The sequence below is a fragment of the Poecilia reticulata genome, linkage group LG9 (genome assembly GCF_000633615.1).
Source record: "Poecilia reticulata strain Guanapo linkage group LG9, Guppy_female_1.0+MT, whole genome shotgun sequence".
Taxonomy (NCBI): Eukaryota; Metazoa; Chordata; class Actinopteri; order Cyprinodontiformes; family Poeciliidae; genus Poecilia; species Poecilia reticulata.
Genome location: NC_024339.1, coordinates 7,878,863 through 7,891,798, shown reverse-complemented (window position 1 = coordinate 7,891,798; position 12,936 = coordinate 7,878,863). Strand labels below are relative to the sequence as shown.

General features: G+C 40.1%; 1 protein-coding gene across 1 annotated transcript in view; it reads left to right on the top strand.

Moving 5' to 3' along the window:
* Window positions 1–12,936, top strand: part of dock5 (dedicator of cytokinesis 5) — a 68,386-nt gene that overhangs the window by 22,109 nt on the left and 33,341 nt on the right. The window contains exons 11-18 of the mRNA XM_008417532.2: window positions 693–765; window positions 6,947–7,089; window positions 7,278–7,403; window positions 7,527–7,651; window positions 9,528–9,626; window positions 10,959–11,031; window positions 11,162–11,265; window positions 11,498–11,678. Of these exons, the coding sequence (XP_008415754.1) occupies window positions 693–765; window positions 6,947–7,089; window positions 7,278–7,403; window positions 7,527–7,651; window positions 9,528–9,626; window positions 10,959–11,031; window positions 11,162–11,265; window positions 11,498–11,678 (924 nt within the window). The remainder of the gene's footprint in view (window positions 1–692; window positions 766–6,946; window positions 7,090–7,277; window positions 7,404–7,526; window positions 7,652–9,527; window positions 9,627–10,958; window positions 11,032–11,161; window positions 11,266–11,497; window positions 11,679–12,936) is intronic.

The following is a 12,936-nucleotide window of genomic DNA, read 5'->3' as shown; positions in this document are numbered from 1 at the left end:
AATCCTCTTAATTTGTTAAACTTGGCAACTTAAAGCTAAATTATTAGCTTAATCAAAGTAAGCATTATACAACATTTTAACTTAATAACTCTGGAAACTTGGGGTGAACTTTCTTTTTTTATTTTATTTTATTTTTTACATTTCCTTACATATAAAGATCTGCCTTACTGGAATGACATGTTTGTTTTCCCCATTTTTAGTGGCTAAAGCACATTATATTAATATTCCATGGAAATAATCTTATAAAAGTCATGCATTAGTTGTTAGTTATGCATTTAGTTCAAATGAATTGTTAGATGGGTGTTGTATCACTGGTGATTTTGTTAAAAATTGCTTCTTTTTTTTTTAACACAGGATAAAAAAAATTGTTTGGTAAAATAAAAGTGGACTTCTTCTAACTATTTTCATTGTGAGATTCCACCAGTGCAATAAAAGACAAGTTATTTTTAAGACTTTTTACACATCTGTATGATGGATGCCAATAAATGCAGCTGGCACTGTAAGCTGGGAAAGTTCCTCTTGTAAAAATCCAGAAAAGTGTTCCTAGATTTTTTTTTGGGGGGGATGGAGCTTCTGAGCTAATAAAAGCAAGAAAATTGAGTTTTCTTTTGTTTTTTTTGTTTTTGTGTGTGTTTCTACTTGAAAAGTGTCCAAACCCCGCTGTGATCCCTCCGATGTGTTTATCGTTGCAGTGATGGACATAACAGACGTCGCCCATGGCAAGATAGACGATGAGGACAAGCAGCACTTCATCCCGTTTCAGCAGTGAGTCTTCTCATGTTGTCATGCTTCATTTATGTGATGCCACCTCAATGAAAGAAACTTGTACATAGAAGTCAGACTGGTGTTCCCCCTTTGTTTCCATCTTTTTTTTTTTTCCAATCATGCTGTTTTTAAAGAAAGAAAGAGCTTCCCGAGTGTTGCGGCTCGTCATAGGCCGACCGGGCTTTCTTGGCTCGTGCACAGCAGGAGGGATCAGGATGGTGTTTTCACAGAGATCTTAGATGGAAGAGTCATAAACACAGCCTGGTTGATTCTCGTTATGTAAACCAAATTTCGACTGCATTGAACTGCGGTTTGTTTCTCTTCACTGCTTCGTAAACGGGCTGCATTCCGCCCTGAGAACCTCCAGACAAACAAACATGTTTTATTAGCCAAGACTATAACTCTGGCTCTATCAACTGCTTGGGTAATTGTTTTAAATATTACATGTGTGTAATTTTCCTCCGCCGTCGAACTGAAGCGGTCTTTGGAGGGTTGCATGCAAACAAAGACCGTTTGGTACATTTTATCTCTTGCGCAGAGGATGAATTGAAGCCGCCGGATCCTTTGTTGGTCTTCTCCTGCCGTGACAAATGAATTTCTCTTTCATTAACAGCCGGCGACTTATTTTGCTGTCCTAACAGCAAATTGGATGGTTCGAAAATGATTCCAGCAAAAGGTCACGCAAAATGAAATTTTTGAAAAGCTAAAGAGTGGGATAACTGGGAGCACCGATATCTACTTGATTGGGTGGTTCTGAAACGCCGCCGTGCTTCTGAAAACGTCTCCAAAACCCATCAAAGTCATTATCGACCGCCGGGTCAGCTGTGCTGCCAGCTTTTGTGAGAAAATGTGTCACAAACGAGCCACAATGCTGAGCTCTGTTTTGAATTTACGCCGCCTCCTGTGTGTTATGTGTGCGCACTCACTTCCTGATTTTAACCGCATGAGGCTCCCTCTGGTTTTCGTATGTCCTCATCACGACTCGTCGCACAGAAGAGAAGCTTTAAAATTAAAACTAGTTTCACATGTACAGGGATTTGGAAAAAGTATTCAACCCGTTTGAGTTGGTAACATTTCTAACATTAAACAACATATGTGACCAGTACACATAGTGCATTACTACACATTAGTGCATTATTGTGTTGTTGAAGGATTTTTAAAAAAATTATTATTATTTAGAGTTTGTATTATTGTTCAAAAGGCTGCACAGTGGCGCAGTTGGTAGAGCTGTTGCCTTGCAGCAAGAAGGTTCTGGATTCGATTCCCGGCCTGGGGTCTTTCTGCATGGAGTTTGCATGTTCTCCCTGTGCATGCGTGGGTTTTCTCCGGGTACTCCGGTTTCCTCCCTCAGTCCAAAAACATGACTGTCAGGTTAATTGGCCTCTCTAAATTGTCCCTAGGTGTGAGAGTGTGTGTGCATGGTTGTGTGTCCTGTGTGTTTCTGTGTTGCCCTGTGACAGACTGGCGAACTGTCCAGGGTGACCCCGCCTATCGCCCGGAACGTTAGCTGGAGATAGACACCAGCAACCCTCCCGACCCCACTGAGGGACAAGGGTGAAAGAAAATGGATGGATGGATGGATGGATAGATTATTGTTTAACATCTGTTCAGCACACAAAATTTTTAACTTCTTTTAAACATATTAATAAACTGGAAAGACCACACAAATACATTTTGAAATTAAAATCTGAGAACATATATTGTGTTCTGCTCTGCATCCCTTAAATAAAATCCGGTGCAACCGACTGCCTTCGGTATTTACCTGATTGGTCTGTAGAGTCCACCTGCGTCTCATTTAATCAAAGCATAAATTTAGATGTACCGCAAAAACCTCAGAGGTTGGGTTGAGTACAATACGCTGCAAAACCACAAAATCGTACCAAGTGCTTTTGGTCTAGTTTCTAGTGCAAACATCATAGTACACACTTGAAGTAAAACTAAAAGTAACTTGACAGCAAGATAAAAGGGGATGTTTTAAGTCAATACTTTCTTACTATTGATGAAAAGAAAAGTGCTTGTTCCATTTGCAGATAATTTCACTTTTAACATGGGAAAAATATTTTCTTTTGTAAGTGAAATAATCTGGCAGTGGATCTAGAACTTTTTCATCAATATTAAAGAATTATTGACTTAAAACATGCTCCTTTATCTTGCTGAAAAGTTACTAGTAAGTCAGTTTTTGTCTTATTTCAAGTGTACTAGGATATTTTCCTCAAAAACTAGACCAAAAACACTTGGGTCATGCAGAAAACTCTGGTGAGATTTATGCAGATTTCGGGAACACAGTAGCTATAATTCCATCCAATTGCCTTCCAATTTTTGAGCAAACTTTTAAAATGTAGCCAAAAAGGAAAAAACAAACAAAATGAGAATTTGCCACATTCCAACGACTCAACAAGGGAATGAAAAGCATAGTCTGACCAGATGTTGATGGTAGGTGTGGCTCTATAAAACGATACCCGTAAGATGAACCAAACATCTCAGACCAATGAAGAGTCCGCTCTTCTGTTTTAGACGTTTGGACTTTGACAGAACCCATCAGTGAACCGGAAAATGTGTGATGTTATAAATTATTCTGCAAATGTGTTCCCATCTCCGCTGTAGTGCATTAACTCTATTTTGGAAAAGCCAAAAACCACCACAAGCGAGCGTAAAAACTCAGAGCCGCTCCTGTAAGGAAAGGCCAGAGTGTACCGGTTTAATCGACATGCACGCCACCCTCACGATAAAAACTTCATCCTGAAAACAGCATCACCTCTGCAACGTATAGCGGTGGCAGCATCATGATGCGGGGATGCGTTTTATCGCCAAAGAGATGGAAGCAGACACTCAGGGATGCACTGGGATGGTTTAGCATCAAAGCGTATTCATTTATTAATTCCTGACCAAAATTCAACTGAGAACCTGTTTCAAGTCCGCATGCAAGAAGAATGAGCAAACATTTCAGTTTTTAGATTCACAATATTGGAAGAAGTTTTCCCCCAAAAGTCTTGCAGCTGTAAGTCGAGGAGGTTCTGCATTGGGTCTGAAACATGAAACATCCCACAGATTTTTATTTGTAGAAACATTTGAAAGCTGTGGTCTTCCATCCAGGTCACAAATTTGCATTTCTTTGTGTTGGTCTATAAGGTAAAATCACTATAAAATAATTTTAAATTTGTGTTTGTAATGTGACAAACTATGACGCTCGATGGGTATGAATATTTCAACAAAGCGTTATATCTGCAGTGTAACAAATGCGCTGTGTGCACAACCATTAGGGAAGTTTTATTTCAGTGCTAAGCGTTAATACACTCGAAGATTAAATGGTTAGCAAAGGAAATGTGACCATTAACATTCTCGGAGGGAGGATATGTGAGTTCACAATTCTTTGGAAACTTTCAGGATGCATCATTTCTCTCAAATAAATACAAGACTTAAGAAATTCCTTCTTGCTAATTTAATTAGAGAAAATCGAACAAATGAACTCCTCAGGGTTAACTAATGAACACTTTAGACATCTAAAGAATGTGAAGTACTCAATGTAGCCTCTTTCTCTTTTCTCCACTAACTGGATTTCTTCCATAGTCGTATTTTTGTTCAGCTGTCCTCCTCTAAAAGGTGAACTTTTCCCCTTTTTTAAATCGTATGCTTCTGAAGAAGTTCACTGACTCCATAGATAGTTCTGTTGTTTTTTGAGGCTCTTACCCAGCTGGCTGATTGGTCGAGTGCCTTCGCGGAATCGGTGTTGCGCTGTCTTGCTTAAAAAAAAACAAAACAACAAAAGTGCTGCAGACTTCTCTATAAGTCTTGATTTCTAACCTAAAAAGGTCCAACTAGTTAATCTTCAAACTTGATGCAGTCTTAGTTTTAGTGGTTTTGATCCAAACATGAGTCCATCCTTCTGGTCTATCCAGCCTTTCCAACTTCTACACATTACAAGTCGTTTGCATTTCTGAACAACTTTTCAGCGTAAGGTGTTCATTGTAGTTTTATGTCGACTTCTTCTTAGTTCTTTTTCTTCTCCAAACATATTTGTACGGCCTTGTTGAGGATTTACAACCGAACCTTTGGTTTTTGGGCTTTCTTTTTTTTCTTTTGATAATCATGGCTTAAGAGCTTAGTCATGTTAAGAATGCTTCAACCTTCTAAAAATACTTTTTTAAATTTAAGTTTTCCGTGCTTATTGAATCCCATTTCTCCTTGCCGGAAGGTTTTTAGGTGTTGATTATTCTACGTCGCACCATTCTTGTTGCACAAACACACGTCACCCGAACAACAATCCCACGAGAATCGGATTCAGTGTAGCTTGTAAAATTTCCTCAGACATAATGAAGAGGTGAACTACTCACCTGCTAAATATTTATGCACACGGTGTAAGAAATAAAACAAAACACACACACACACACAATGGGGGATTGTACAGTAATGAGGAAAGATCTGTAAGCACACAGGATTTTATCCAACCTGAATCTGACAGCTCTTGCAGTACATAAAAACCTCTTAGCACGTAAATGCCCGTCCTGCATGTTTTTTCCTTTCCTGTTTTCATTTCGTTAATTCAGTACAGTGCTTTCCGCCTTTTCCCCTGCGTATGGATAGCTGCTTGGTTTTTTCGTTTTGTTTAATTTGTCTGGGTCACAAACAGGAACACAGTAAGCATTGCCTAACATTAGTTGGATTACATTCATTTATTTCACATGCAATCTAAAACGTAACAGACGCATTCATTGACACAACAGACACACTAACCAGTGAACCACGACGAAGTGAGCGGTGAATATATCATCGGACGGTTCTTTGATCTTGTTCACAGACGGTGACGACGGCAAGCGAATATGTGGCCTCTTCATTTCACAGTTCATAAAACATTTCATTTTGATAATTGGAGTAAGCCAAATATCCAACATTCGATGACTTACCCCTAAGCTTCTCGTTCAAAATGACATTGAGTACATAGCTAATTAGACAAATGGCCAAATCCAAGTTGATAACCAAGATTAGCTGGTACGGTACGGGATGTCTGTGCTCAAGAGTTTGAGTTTGACTGCAGATTGTGGGGAGTCACGGCGGTTTTAATGAACACAGATGCCATCTGATGATTTTAGGTAGTGAAATTAGATTAACAGCAGCCATAATTAATAACTTGTCATTATTAATATCTCTGTCTTCATAGAGCATATATGTTTGTGGCGTAGGAAGAAAAGTGCCAAAAACAAAGTGAAGTGAATTGAAGACTGGAGGCGTTACGCCACCAACAATCTTCCTGAGTGAAGAATGCATGGAGAATGGAACAATTTATCTGCACGTTACAAAAATAAAACATTTTAAAAAGCATAAATATTATAGTAACCTTCTGCAAATGCTGTTTTTTTCCCCTTTAAACATCTTTTGCTTCCTATCTTCCAGTTTCTCTACTGAATGCAATACATTGATACATTATGTGTTGTCAGTGCATGTTTCTCTCAGGACGTTTTTTGGTGGGACACCGACACCAAGCTCAATTTCTTGTGTAAATAATTATCCATTTCTATATTGTAAATACCTGGTCACTGCAAATGTGACAAAAAAATTCATAGCACAGCGTTAGCATAAACCGCTGTGACGTTTTTATGACTGGACTTGATTTAGGAAGCGTGGATTAGCCGTTAGCTTCAGACGATTAATCCGAATTAACGCAAATGAAAGAATGTCAACAGAATTATCTTTTGCAAAGAAGGTGTTTATAAGCAGTGACCTCACTTTAGAAATCCTGAACTAAGGTTCTCACTCAAAGTTCACTGAAGTACTTCGCTAATTTGACAGGTGGTTAAATCCAAATGGATAAGTAAGATTGGATTGGTGTGGATTATACATTTAAATGTTTGTGTTCAGAGTTGGCACTTGATCCAGATGAATACATTTTGCAGCTTTTCTTATTATCACAAATGCAACTGAATGATTTTTAACGAGATGCAGCAAATTGTTTATTTTTGTCATAAGCAGTTTCACGTCTCTTCAGTGGCTTTTGAGTTGTTTAGCATTTCTCTCTTGCATTCAGCCGCGGTAAACTGCATGTTTGGAAGCATAACGGCACACCTTGTCAGCGGGAAGAGGGAGCCTCTCGTCTTCTGCGAGTCTCTGCCGTCCATTTCTTTGTCACCTGTCGGAGTCGGCGGCGGCTGATTTAGTTGTTTTCCTCATTCCGAAATGTCTCCCCCAGGATAGCCATGGAGACGTACATCCGCCAGAGGCAGATCATCATGTCTCCGCTCATCCCGTCCAGAGTCATAGGGGAGAATGAGCCGCTCACGGCTGTCTTCAACAAAGTCATCGCCACGCGGGAGGTCAATCATAAAGGCCAGGGTGAGGCGGAGCGATCACAGACCAGGGCTCTCCCCTGTGGTTTTTTTTTTTCCCTTTCTTTCTTTCTCGAGGGTCACTCTAAATGAACCCTTTTGTTTTGGAGTAAAGTTGACATCAGTGTGAGGGATCTGCGAATCGTACCCTTTTGGTGTCTGCCTCATTGAATTTCCTTACATGCCGTCCGCCAGGCCTGTTCGTGACCCTGAAGCTCCTCCCGGGAGACCTCGCTCAAGTCAGGAAGGACTTCCCCCACTTAGTGGACCGCAGCACGGCCATCGTCAGGAAAATGGGCTTCCCAGAGATCATCCTCCCAGGTGGGATTTAAAGCTTTTGTTGCTGGGCATTGATCTAACGCTCGCTCTGATCAGAGAGGTGTGTGGGCGTGCTGCGAATACCTGGCCCGTCAACCTAATGATCTCCTCTTGTTCCTTCTCCAGGAAACGTTAGGAATGATATTTATGTAACCTTGCTTCAGGGAGAGTTTGACCGAGGCAAAAAGAAGACCCCGAAAAACGTGGAGGTCATCCTCAGTGTGCATGACGATGAAGGCAATCCGATGGAGGTAAAAACGTCTGAGTCACTCTTCTGTTTTTATTTGAAGTGAGGCCTTTTTTTGCGTGCTTTTATTCAACCCTCCTGTTACAAGAAATTACTGTGCGTTTTTTTTAGTAGGCCAAAGTAGTTCATTAGTAGGGACATTCGGTTTTTCAAAACCGTATCTTCAAAGTCTAAAAAGTGTGTTGAACATTTCTATTAGGGAGTTCCTGGTACATTATATATGCATGTAGGTGAGAAAAGGCTTGCAACCAGGTATGCAAATTACAGCTGCAGTATGTAGCTAAAAAAATGTTTTTTACATATTTGTTAAAACTGTCACTTTGCCGTGACAGTTTTACAGATAATCTGTATAAAAAATAAATAAATAAATAAAAATCGACCTCCTTTGCCTCTAACTACACCACTCGATCAGAAACAGGAAAAGGGTCATGGCACTGTCAATCATGCACATGTGTGCGCTGCTCACACCCTCTGATGTCCTGCAGCTTCTTCCTGAAAGCAGAGCCTGTCACCACTGGTCTAGCTAGTTAGCATGGCCGCTGCTGACAGCAGATAAACAGTTTCCTGAAATGTTAAGTCGTTTCTCTGCCGTTAGCACATTTAGCAGCGTGTACGATTGATTGACAGCTCTAAGACCCTCCTCCTGGCTCTGATCGTTTTTGATCAGGAGCGTTACAGCAACAGTATCACTGGGTGAAACCAGACGATCTCAACCTCTTCACATCATCTTTCTCATGTTACACTGTCATGGCATATTTGTTTATGTTAAAATATGTAAAAGAAAGAAAGAAGCATTTTTTATAAAATATTTCATATAGCAGTTTTAATGTGCCCACCCTGAAAACGTCATCCATGTGGTGAACCACAGCATTCGTATTTGCAGAGGCATGGAAGCTGACGCTACATATTAGATAATCCCGGGGGGAAATCCTGTTAGAGGCTGTAAAATACTGTGATGGAGGTTCAGCATGTCCTGATCCAGGTCCAAACCTTAAAAACCAATTGAGAATAAATGGTGGCACTTGAAAATTGGATTTCCCGTCCAGTCTGATTGAGATTTCGAAGTGTTTTGCAAAGCAGACTCTGCAAAAATGTCTGTTTCTGGATGTCCAGCGACTTCAGCAAATGGTGGCTCTGCCAGCTGTTAACTCAGGGAAGCACAAAGGCCTCACTTTTCAGATTTTTATTTGTGAAAAACTGAAACCATGTCTCCTTTCCCTTACATTTTAAAACAATGCATTACTTTGCCTCTGTTTATCACATAAACCCCAATAAAATACACTGAAGTTCATAGATGTAAGAGGAGAACATTTTCACAGGAGTCGAATACTTCTGCTGTGCTCTGTGTCAGTGTTTTTCATTGCACAATAAATTTGTGTTCAATATACTTTTATGCTTTTTCTCTACAATCGTAATGGCTGTAAAGGAGTACCTGTTATATCTGGTTAATAGTTGGTGCGTCTGCTGGTTAATGTTTAATATGGATGCGTCATTATGTGAGAAGCTTCATTTATTTTATTTTCATGACCTCATAGTTCCAAAATTAATGACTCAGGGCTCCTACTTCAGATATCTTCTGTTACTTTAGTGACGGTAAGTTTGTATTTCACCAGACGATGGAAAGGAGGAATGAATAACCCAATATTTCAGTCTGAATGAACTGCTAGCATATGCACTTTTCTGTGCTAATATTTTTTCCCCTCCCCAACAGGTTTATGTCCCTGGCTATGATTCAGATTTTTTAATATTATGTGCATATATTTCTGTCATATATATATTTCCTTTTTTTTGGTCAAAGCAGATAGATATCAAACGCAGCACTAGCGAAAGCTCTCATGGCGTTCCCGTCATGTAAAACTCCTCTTTTCAATTTTCGGCAGAAAGCGATATTTCCCGGGGCCGGCTACGACGGCATAACGGAGTACAAGTCTGTCATTTACTACCAGGTGAAGCAGCCATGTTGGAACGAAACGGTGAAGGTAAGCTCATCTGTCAGGAACGGCGCTGCACTCATCACACAGACTAGCTGCTAATAAACGCAGATCAGCTTTATCAGCTCTCCCATTAAAGAGGTTCAATAAGCCTCGAAATCAAATTAATCTTCATAACTGCTGGTAGTTATCTAGATTTTTTTAAAAAAAACGTCCTAATATTTTAAGGAGTTCCTGATGTTTTGCACTCTAAAAACTGACCCAGAGCCTTTAGAGAAGAATCACACGTCCTCCCCTGTCCTCACTTGAAGACCTTTTCCACAATATCATCTTCGTTTCGGAGCAAATCCACATGGAGTGTTGCTGGGAAACCGAGTGGATCATATCCAGTCGGTTTAAATGGGAGCGGCAAAAGCAAACGAGGTGGATTAGCAGTGCTGGTCAAAAACTGACGGTGTTGTCCAGGATGTGTTAAATATCATCTCTGTGGATATTGAGCTGCTGGCGTGTCACGAAAGTCATGTGACTTTTCATGCAGCAGCAGTGTCTTCAGTCAGAGGCCTTTTCAGATTTGTTGGAAAACTGACTGCTACCTGACATCCTCAGTGTCTCTTTGAAGATTCTCGGATGTTAGGAGTTGTGGGAACATTTCATTTTCCTTTTGGGATGAATAACATATTTTTTAATTGAATCGGAATAGTGACCCCAAGACGAAATCTTATTATACACGTATGAAGCGACAACAAAAAATTAAATTCAGATGCCATTCCTTCCTGCTTAGCAGTAGGTTTTGATGAGCTTCAGGAGATTTTTCTTATATCTCTCGCCATCCTCACTGTGATCCATGGTCGCAGCGTACATATGGGTCAGCGGAGTAGCCAGGGGCCAAAGAAATTAGCCTCAGTGTGATGTGATATTTATGTGCAACAGGAACGGAAAGACATGGATTACTCTTTGGTATTTCTCAGGAACTCTGATCATGTTAAAGTATGAATTTAAAAATATATCTAAATTTGATTTTTGATGGGAGTTTTTCAGACTACTAATAATTGCGGCAAAAAACTGATTCCTTGGCATAGGATTTTTTTTTTTCCCCACCATGTGAATAACTCAAATATTAAAGATTTCTTTTTCAGTGTGATATTATAGTACCACAATAAAACATTGAATTTTCCCAAATCTTTAGCACATGTGGCAACAGATACAGCTGGTACTGCACTTCATGTTCCCTTATCCTGTTTGCTTTTTCTTGCTTTTATTAATTTTTTGGGATACCTCCGTGTAGCCAAATAATTCTCGAGAGAAAACATGTGTTTAATGTTCCCGTCATACCAATCTGACACCTTTTCGTCTATTGTTTTCCCCCCACGTTGTTGCAAGGTGACAATTCCCATTGAAGATGTGTGCCGCTGCCACCTGAGGGTGATGTTCCGACACAGATCCTCCCAGGACTGTAAGTTACTCTTGTGTGTGTGTTTTTTTGTTTTGTTTGTTTTTTTCCTATGGCAGATCCTGCCACCATGTTAAGCATAGCTTTGGGTGAATCCGCTCCTTCCTGTCTCACGCTCCTGTGTATCCTTCAGCCAGGGACAAATCAGAGAAGCCCTTTGGCATGGCGTACGTCAAGCTAATGAGAGGAGACGGGACCACGCTGAAAGACGGCAGGCATGAGCTTTTCGTCTACAAGGTAGCATTCCAGGACGGCACTCGAGTGTTCGCATCATAAATTCACAGAGCGTAAAAGATGAGCGTGATTATCCTAATTATGCAACGGGGTGTCATGAATAGCTGCCCGTTGGCAGGTGGATTATGCGCGGGCCTCTCTTTTGGTCAATAAATATGAGATTACATCTCCATCGATCAATGTGCTTCATTATTCATCCTTCACCTTGTTGTGAATTTATTTTTATTTTTTTTAGGTTGATGTGAAAAAGGCAGACGATGCAAAGGTTTATCTCAGCCTGCCGGCCACCTCGGCCGAAGTGGAGCAGATTCAGAGGCAAACCGGGAAGCCGTTCCACCATTCAGGGGTTATTCCAGTGACTAAAGACAGCTTCCAGATCGCGACGCTCACCTGCTCCACTAAACTCACCCAGAATGGTACGGCCGGACTCATCTCTAATTTTACCTGTGCTGAAGTGGCTCGGTGGTGATCGACAGGCGTTCTGTCAGAAATACCAAATGTGGGCTTAGGATTTTTTTTCTTTTTTTTAATTTATGGTGGGATAATTTGGACAAGGTTTCTGCAAGGTCTTAAACTTTTAATCACGTCAATATTTAGTTAGGTCTTAGATTTGCTTTTATTAATTTTCCATTTACTTTTTATATTTGAGCAATACTTTGCATGAATTTTTCATGTTCTCGCTGAAAAATGTTGGATCTATGTCACTTTGATAAAGTAGGAGACACATTTGTAGCCTTTTTTTTAGACATGTTTGAGGAGAGTCTCTTTTTTATGACTCTGTGCTCTATATAATTAGAGAAAACATGAATGTACTTTTAATAAAAGCCATAGCAACAGCATAGAGGAAAGTTTGAGTGCTTTAGACTCTTTTTTTTTTTTCAAACCTCATTTACTTCACAAAAGCAGCAACCAGTAACCAGCTCAAATGACCTTCAGACATTCTGTGAAGGACGGCAAGAGAAGCTGCGACCGCCATGCAGATCTCTTTAAAATGCTGGCAAAACGATGTGAGTTGCTAATAATACGCTGACGCGACAATGTTACCGGCTGCAGGTTTAATTAAATTTGTATTTAAATTTCCGACGTTTAACAGAGTTAGCGTAATTGAATTTGTAACAGGCGACCTTCAGCTACGCAGGATTGAAGGAGGACAGGAGAAGTTGGACCTGGACGTAAATGGTTGAAGCTCAAAATGCTTCTTTTTTTTCCCCAAGCAGCGGTGAATCTCAGGAAGAGAAAAATGTTAAACATACAGTGCTGGGAAACGTTGTGTGCCCTCCTACTGATTTCTTCTGTTTTGGATGGTTTGTCACAATTATAGAAAGCAGTTAATTAATAAATTAAATGATCCTTTTTGTCGACTGCTTTAAAGGAAAGAGTCTTTCTAAAACGTTCAGCGTATCTTTTGAAACCTGCATTTGTTCTCTGAAAGTACCATTAAAGGTCTTGAAATGTGTTTAAGAAACACATTTGTTGCATTTCTCCTGTATTTTATAGTCATTCTTTAGAAAAACCGCCCGCTAACGATTCTGTGCTAAAGACGCATGTTGCCATTTTTACAGCGTGAACATCCACAGCAGGGGATTTTTATTTTTTTTTCCTCAATGTGACTTAGATCAGGTATTACAAGATTTAGCAGAAGGTAACTCACCGTTCTTAGAAGGTTTCCAGGGA